This window comes from Haliaeetus leucocephalus, unplaced genomic scaffold, assembly GCF_000737465.1.
Source record: "Haliaeetus leucocephalus isolate CR32 unplaced genomic scaffold, Haliaeetus_leucocephalus-4.0 Scaffold258, whole genome shotgun sequence".
NCBI classification, from domain to species: Eukaryota; Metazoa; Chordata; class Aves; order Accipitriformes; family Accipitridae; genus Haliaeetus; species Haliaeetus leucocephalus.
In genome coordinates this window covers 205,318-213,571 of record NW_010972694.1, presented here as the reverse complement: position 1 = coordinate 213,571, position 8,254 = coordinate 205,318, and the positions used below count along the sequence as shown (strand labels likewise).

At 58.6% G+C, this 8,254-nt stretch overlaps 1 protein-coding gene across 2 annotated transcripts in view; it reads right to left on the bottom strand.

Annotated features, from left to right (window-relative positions):
- Positions 1–3,355, bottom strand: part of GLA (galactosidase, alpha) — an 8,390-nt gene extending 5,035 nt beyond the window's left edge. For both annotated transcript variants that reach the window (XM_010568812.1, XM_010568813.1), the window contains exons 1-4: positions 3,170–3,355; positions 2,660–2,834; positions 2,252–2,429; positions 645–736 (exon numbers count right to left, since the gene is read on the bottom strand). In XM_010568812.1, coding sequence (XP_010567114.1) covers positions 645–736; positions 2,252–2,429; positions 2,660–2,834; positions 3,170–3,345 — 621 coding nt within the window. In that variant the 5' untranslated portion in view covers positions 3,346–3,355. The remainder of the gene's footprint in view (positions 1–644; positions 737–2,251; positions 2,430–2,659; positions 2,835–3,169) is intronic.
- Between the last annotated feature and the right edge of the window lie 4,899 nt (positions 3,356–8,254).

The following is an 8,254-nucleotide window of genomic DNA, read 5'->3' as shown; positions in this document are numbered from 1 at the left end:
GGGCCAGTGGGATTAAACTGTGACATCCCAGTAATTACTGCCATTTCTTGGGTTTACACCCTTTGGTGACTAATGCATTTAACTCCCAGTGGGAGGGAACAGCACCATCCTGTCATGGCGGAACAGGGGAAGCCAGCTATGGGGGTAGGGCAACATGTCAGTCATGCACCCTGGCTGGCAGAAATCTGTCAGTAAACAATGTGGAGAATTCCTATTAAATATGCTGTCCTAAAGTCTCTCTCCTGGTCCCTAGAGGTGACCGTAAGGCTGAGTCTGCAGCACTCTGTGTGCAAGAGAAATAACACCGAACTATCCACTAGCTGTGTGTCTGCATTGCCAGTGTTTTGTTGCTTGGTTCCTTGGAGACAGAAAGCAGATGGATGCTGCTGTATTCTTTGGCATGCTCCAGCTGGGCTGTGCCGTCATGCTGCAGGATACTACTGAATTCTTTTCAGCAGAGTAATGACTTGCCTCAGGTATACTTCAGGGCTCCAGAGGAAAAAGTGGTTTTCCCCCACCTTATAGCCTTGTTCTCATTCAGACAAGAGAGTGGCAAGTTTCTTGGGAGACTGTTTTGCAGTCTTAATGCTTCTCTGTTCTTCCCACTTTCAGCCCCAGGATAAGCCTTGAAAAAAACCCCTTACCTGCTGCAGGGGCCTCAAGTAGAAAGGCCACTCACAAGAGTACACGATGCTCCTTCCAGTCTTGTTCAGGGCCAGAGACATGTGCCTGTAACCTAAAGGAAGAGGACAGACAGAGGTTACACAATCTTCCTGGTCAAACAGAGAAACTAATCCAATGTCACAGGTTCAACTCTTGTGAAGTCAAGGCTGAACACATTATTGCGGCTGAAACACCACAGGGAAGACAGGGGAGCTTATAGTCTGCAGTCAGTCTTCTACCTCCCAAGGACAGCTGAGCTTCCTCACAGCTTTGATACAGGTCACAGGCAGGCTTATTGCTCCGAGACTGCTGATCTCTTTGTACACAAAGCCATGGGAATAGGCTGCAATTTTGCTGTATGGCATTTTTTCCTCTAGACACCCGGGAAATACAAGTTGGTATCTATCAAGCTGCTGGATACAGCTTCACTGGGTAATGTTGCAGGATTATGTTCTTATGAGGCCTTTGCACCATATGGATGGGGCAGGAATGCAAAAGCACTCGTTTTTTCCTGTCCTTGTCCCCAGACAGTCCAGTTAAGTCCCTTTTAATCAGCAGAGAAGGAACAAAAAGGTTGCTCCCTCCCCTGGAACTGCTTCAATACAACTGGATTGTATCTGGGTTACACATATGATCCAACAAGAGCTTTCAGCTCAGCTGTCCCTTATGGTGTTCAGCTGTGCTCCTGGCTGCAGCAGCAGGCATATGCCCCACCAACTGGCTTCAACGGGATTGTCACTTGGGCAGGTTCTCCTTGTCAGGCAGAGCTAAGGCTGTGTGCAAGACTCCTGCTGCCAAACACCATGGTGCTGACTGTGCCAGCAGTGAGAGCCCAGTCAAGAGAAAACCACCTTCTGAGTTGCATCGTTCCTTCCCACAAATCTGCTCCTGTGGCACTGGGATTTGCTTGTGCTTGCAGACAGACTGTAGCCAAGCTCTCTCAGCACAGCGAGCTACTGAGCTTTCAGCTGCTGACTTGCCAGCCTGTGCACAAATAACTTCTGAATTGGGATTTACACTGGCGTACTTTAAAATGAAAACCCCAATAGGACTTTCATGCCAGAATTCCCTTCATTTTTTTCCTGTTAAAAGCCCTGATAACTTCCCTTTTTACAGCTGACACAAGCTGTTCTAGCCTCAAGCTGATCCACGTTGACATGGCCTCACCAAAGGGATTAAGGGTCAAGTGTGTGAAATGCTTTGAGCTCTCCAGTAAAGGCACTGCTGAAAGGCAAAGCCTCTGCTTCATTAAGAGCTGAGGCAGCAGTCTGCACAGAGAGCCCCCAGAGTACACAGTTGGTGTTTCCATGCTCGGCATGGTGAGGTCTCTGGTGTGAGAAAGCTGCTTTTTCAAGCTGTGCACACCAATGAAAGCTCCAGGAGGCTGAACAGGTGAAAGACACTTGGGCCAGCAACACTTACTACCTTGGCCTTAGGCAGAGTCCTGTACTTGCTTTTGTAACCAAATCCCTTAAATGAGTAGGCTTAGGGAAAAGCAACTCCCTGGAGCCCACCCTGGGCCTAGCATTGCTGCTCCCTGCAGAATATTCCACCCCGTGGCACAGTGCTGCCTTGAATCCACACCTACCTTCTGCCAGCAGCTCCAGCGTGCCAGAGTTGCAGCCATCAAACTTCAGCAGGTCCACGCCCCAGGAGGCAAATGTTTGGGCATCCAGGTCGTAGTGGTTGTAACTGCCAGGGAAGCCAGCACACGTCTTGTTCCCGACATCGCTGTAGATTCCCAGTTTCAGCCCCTTGGAGTGGACCTGTGCTTGCAGACAGAAAAGAGAACTGGGGACGGGGCAGCTGTGAGGCAGTAGGGAACGGAGCTGGCCGGCAAGGGATGCAAAACCCCACTCCAGCAGGCAGGGCCTTAGCTCAGCAGCTACGCAGCTACTACCCCCCAGCCTTCCTTCTCCTCCCCTGCTCCCAGCGTGGCTGCAGGTCAGGTCCCCAACTGCGATCACTGCCCTAAGCCACGGTGGGTGGCACTCACGTAGTCGGCCAGCCTGCGGATTCCGCTGGGGAACCGTTTTGGGTCAGCCTGGAGCCTGCCGCGTTCATCCCGCGTCGGGGCCATCCAGCAGTCGTCAATGCAGACAAACTCATAGCCTGCGTCCCTCCAGCCCTCGGCAACCATCACATCGGCCATCTCCACGAAAAGCCGCTCACTGGGCAGGGGCAGAAGGCACGACCAGGAAAGAAAGTGGAGAACGTGGCAGCCCGATTTCTAGCACCGGCACGGCAACCGTGCCGCCCTTCTGCCACGGGGCTGGCCCGGCCGTGAGCACGAAAACGGCAGGGGAGCGCAGGGAATGCCCTGGGCCCGGCACGGGGGCGAGCCTGGCTATCTGCGCTGGCATGGGGAAGGCACACCGGCTGCCACGGGACCGGGCCGCAGAGCACGGCGCCGGGCCGGCTGTCCCCGGCCCAGACACCCCCAGTGCCGGTAGCCGGCCTGCCCCGGGGCCGGTACCCCCCACCCCACTCCCGCCGCCGGCAATACCTGACGCAGCGGCGCGGGTCGGCGGCGCAGTCGGTGCCGCAGAGGAAGCGCTCCCAGTGCAGCCAGCCCATCGGCGGCGTCCGCGCCAGCCCGTTGTCCAGCGCCAGCCCGTTGTCCAGCGCCAGCGCCGCCGCCGCCGCCAGGACCCAGCGAAGGGCCCTCCGCGCCGCCGCCATGTCTGCCCGCGAGCCGCCACGACGCTGGGCTGTACCACCGGCTAATCGCCGCGCGGCGCCCTCCACCCCTCCGCCAATCGCGGGTAGCGGGGCGCACGGCGGCCCGCCCTCTCTCCGGGCGGTCACGTGGGAGCGGTGGTCATGTGAGCGAGGAGGGAGAGGGGGTGGTGGCGGCGAGGTCGGGCCGGGTTGCGGCTTCTGCGGGGTCGCTTGCTCCGTGCCCGCCGGGGGACGCGTGTGCCAGGCCGGCATTCCCCGGCTGCTGCGCCGAGGCCCCCCGGGAGGTGCTAGGGGAGCTGCGCCCGGGATGGGAGCCTACGCATGTTCCTCTTCCCTGCTGCTGAGCCCGGTCCTGCCGCAGCGCGGCACCGTGCCCGGGCTCGGGTGCGCCGGAGCTGCCCGGGGCGGGCGGGGGGGGGGACTTGGGGCTGCCGTGAGCATAGGGTCGGTGGGCTTGTGCGTGCTCCGTAGTGTCAACGCTGACTGTGTGAGCACAGGGTCCTGTGGAGGGGGATTTGTTCCCCATGGGCCTAGGGCTTGGTTTTGGCTCCACTCTTCAGCTCTGCCTCAAACACTCCCGTGAGCAGCTCCTGAATGAACCCTCTGATGGCACCTTCCTCCTCGGAGTGCCTTCTTCCCCCTGAACTCTTTCCTCTGTCACCACTCCTCTCTTAACCCACCTGGGTTCCTTCACGCCTCTGAGACACACCGCTGGGTTCATCTTCCTCACTTTGCCTTGCTTACCTTGAGCACTACCACGCCTTGACCATGACAGCTTGTCTGAAATCAATGGAGGAGGAGGAGTTTGGTGTTGCAGCGTTTCTTCAGACAGCATCTTGGGGCCTGCCTGTCCTGGCTGCATGGGGTGTTTGGAGGACAGGGCTCTCGGGTGCCTCAGCTGTGCTGAGGAGCTGGCAGGGTCTCTACCATGAGCTCAGGGTGCTTTATGGTATGGAGGTAAGGTATGCTTTATGGTTAGGAGGTAAGGAAGGGGAACGGGGTCTCTGCAGAGACTGGCCCTCTTGCAGGGATCCAAAGATCAGAGTGAAGCCTGGAGCTGGATCCAGCGCTGGCAAGAGGCCAATACAGACTGTAGGGTATGGGCACGCTGTTCACTGCCGCTCTGCCTGCTTGTGGGGTTCCCTGAGGGGCTGGATCCAGCATGTCTCTGCCTGGGGTGCCTGTCCCCATCCAGATCTTTGCACTCAGAGATTGTGGTCTCTCTTCAGACAAGTTCAGCCATGTGAATAAGTCATAGTCACTGGGCATTGCCCCATTTGCACTAGTAAAATCAGCTTGATTGGGGGGTTGAGATGAGAACCTCTGGCAATGCTGGTGTCAGCGGGTCCCAGAGGGCTGTAAGGGGCACCTGCCTCCCGGTCAACGTCTCTGAGATGAGTCCCAGATTTAATCCCTGTTTTTGCAGGAGTCACGCAGCTGTGAGCACTGCTGGGCCTCGCCCTGATGGAGGTATCAGCTTTGGCAGCATGTCTGGCCTGTCAGGGAGGCATAGAGGCTCTCACTGCCAAGGCAACAGTGGGAAATGGGAAAGGAGGAGCTGATTCTTCCCCCTGTCCATCTCCCCCAGGGCTGGACCAGCCCCTGCAGCACCACTGGAGCTCTCATCATGGGCCCCACCACAGCAGGAGGAGGCGACCAGGATGCCGGGCCTCAGCGGGACCGGTGTAGGGCTGGGGCCACCAAGGCATTGGGCTCTGGGTGCCACTGGTGTGTGGGGCCATTGAGACATCTCGCTAGGTGTCCTCCGATCCCTGCTCTGGCACATCCAGCGAACAAAAGCTCTTCAGAGCCCATGGTTTGATAATTGCTCTTTGTTTCAGCGCTGGGTCCTCCCCCTGCCCCTTGAGGGGCTGAAGCGCAGAGGCTTCTCAGAGTCGGACAAAACAAGGCACTTTGGGGGCTGGAAAACCTCATCGCTTTATTTTTCCTTGTGCAAAACCACAGCCCGGAGCCGGGCAGTTATCCCATGTTCCCAGGGCTTGGGAGCGCTGCAAGGCTGATCCCTGCTTGTGTCCAGGCTCCAGCCCTCCCTCGCTGCCCCTTTCCAGGTGTCCTGCCTGCCCCAGCAGTACCTGGCACACCCACACCCCTTGGGCTGGGGAGCATGTGGGGTGCCTTGTGGCCTGCATGTGCTGACTGGCTTCCTGAGTGGTGCAGACTGATCCCAAAGCAGTGCTGGCGAGTGGATGTGGCCATGTGCATGTGGGGTTTGGCAGGGCACCAGCAAAGCCCCTCTGAGCGGGCAGAGGTGATGGGCTGTGGTGTGATGCTGCAGCTTAGATGGCAGGGGCGTGCTGGGGGCCAAGTGCCCCTTGGCTCCTGGGGCTCCTCTGTCGGGGGGGGCAATGCTGCCAGAGCTGTGCTGAGGGCTGGGATGCCAGCACAGCCACGCTGCCTGAGCACCCTGCAGCTGGACCTTCCCTGTGTGGAAGGATCCTGCCCTCATGGGGCTGGCCACAGCAGTTCTGCAGTCCTGCTAGGGCCCTGTGCACTGTGGCGTGGCCGGATCCCAGCAGGGCACACTGTCAGTCCAGCTCCTGGTACTTTCCTTGTGACTCAGTTTCCCCATCTGTAAGGAGCAGCCCTGGCCTGCTCAACACTGGCTGGCTAACTTTGGAGCTTGATAATTTCTTTAAAAAAACCCCATGCCTGGGCAACATGCGAAGGGCGCTGAGTGCTCAGAGCGCCAGCAGAGCTGTTGCCTGCTCTTGCTGTGTTGAACTCACCTGGATCCAAGCCTGGTGTCCCAAACAGCATGGGACATGCTGTGCTGCAAGCATTGGTCCATCTAGACAGGGGTATTTGCTAAGCCTCTGGCATTTGTTGCCCCAAGGCAGCTCCAGGCTGTGGGTGCAGGTAGGAGGCCCTGGTGAGGGAGGGGGGGAGAAAGGGAAGGTTTGGAGTCGCCATGCCACCATGTGCAGCGGCAGATCTCGGCTCCAGCAGGATCAGGCCCTCTGTTGTTGGTGGAGCAGCGGCCTGGCTGGCATGCCATCGCAGTGCCCGGCCGAGGGCACATTTCCTCAGTCCCACCCAGAGAGACCTTGGGGCTGGTGAGGGGCCGTGCTGCCCCAACATGGCCCTGGGCATGCTGTTGGCAGGCTGTCTGGAAGCTGCCAGTGCTGATGATGCTCATTTTACTGTCTGGGAGTCCTGTTATCCCGGTGTAACTCCATTAACTTCCATTTAAACCAGCAGTTAACTTGGCCATGGCTGTTTGGTCCCATGCTCACAGCTGCTTCCCATGGTGACTAGGATGCGTCTCCCAATGCAGAGCCTCCAGCAGGAAATAGAAAGCTGACTCTGTCTGAAGGCTGTGGGCTTTGCTGGGGGACGGAGCCACCTGGGCTGGCCCTTGGCCATGCTGCAATCTGTGGGAGGGCGCAGGGCTCAGCACCCCCAGCCTCTGTGCTGCTGCTGTCTCCAAGATGTGAGGTACCCACTGAGCTGTGTGCTGGAGGGCAGTGACAGCCCTGCAGCTGTGGGGGTGTCCCAGTGGCTCCCAGTCCAAACTTGGCTGCTGGCAGGACCAGGGGTGGGGGCTGAGTGCTGCTCCTGGCCCCAAAACTGCTCCTGGGGACACCCAAACTGCAAGGGGCTGTGGGGCTACACTTCCCTCATGCCTTTGCTAGTGCGGTGCCAGCAGCAAGGCCCCCCCGCCTTGCTGTGACCAGCGTGTGGGACCCAGGGGCTTTAGCTTAGGAAGGATGTGTTGGGTTTTTACCATTTTTGTTTTTCCGGGATGCACCAGTTCCCAGAGCCATGTGGCTTAGAGCTGACCGCAGCATTTATCTCCAAACAGACACTGGGTGCCCAGACCTGACGTTTGGCAAGGGAGAGAAAGGAGAGCAGCAAGTGAAGAAATGGGGCCCACCATGCTGGCATGAAATGGCTCCCTGCTCTCTCCTTGGCTGTGTCCTTTCTAGGTTTGGGGTGGGGGCAGGAGCAAGACCTCAAGGGGGTTTGGTTTGTCCCATCTAAACAACAACCACTGCACCGAGACGGCATGGGTGCACCTCGCTTTCTCTCCTCCCTGCCACAGAAGACCCCGATGGGGCTGGGCGGGCGATGGGGCTGCGAGGTACCAACAGAGCCGGTCTATGAAACTTGGCCGGGAGGACAGAGGGAGATTGATGTTTGCTTGGGCACTCAGCCCTCAGCTGTGGGCTCTGCCTGCCCCTGCGCCAGCTGGGGACAAAAGTGCCGGCCCCGGATGGCACTGCAGGGCTGGTGTAAGCCCCCTGGGACAGCTGGCAGCTCTGTAAAGCTGGCACCTGCCCAGCAAACCAGCGCAAAGGGACCACGCAGGGAGGCTCGCCCGTCGGGATGCTCACCCATGTTCGGGTGTCTGAGCTCCACTGCGGAGCCGGCGCACCCCCCCGCCCCGCATCTGCCCCATCTTGGGTCCTGTCCCCTGGCCAACCCTGGATGGGGTGGAAAGGAGCTGGGGTGGCCACGGGGAGCACCCCACAGAGCTGGCAGGGGGAGGAGAGTGATGGGGTTTGGGGCTGGGAGCTTGCGGAGTCTCCTGCCCAGCCCTGCTGGCATCTCCCACATGGGAGAGAAAACCTGACAGTCACCAACAATTATGTCAGAAAAATCACCCACGTAGGTAATGATGTCTGGGTGTAATTGCAGGTCAGGGCTCCTGTCCCCACAGGGCTCTTGTGCCCTCGTCCCCATGTCCCTCCCACATATGGGGGGCCCCACCTGGAGCTGGCCGCAGGGTCCTTCCAGAGACAAACCCCCAGCACACCACTGAAAAATCCCAGAAAGGCTTTATTTGCGTAGGAAGATTGATGCTGTTTTAAAACCCACCGCTGCTAGAGGGTGGCTTGGCTGCCCAGCACCTGCAGGTGCTGCCTGGGCACTGGCACCTCCCTGTCCG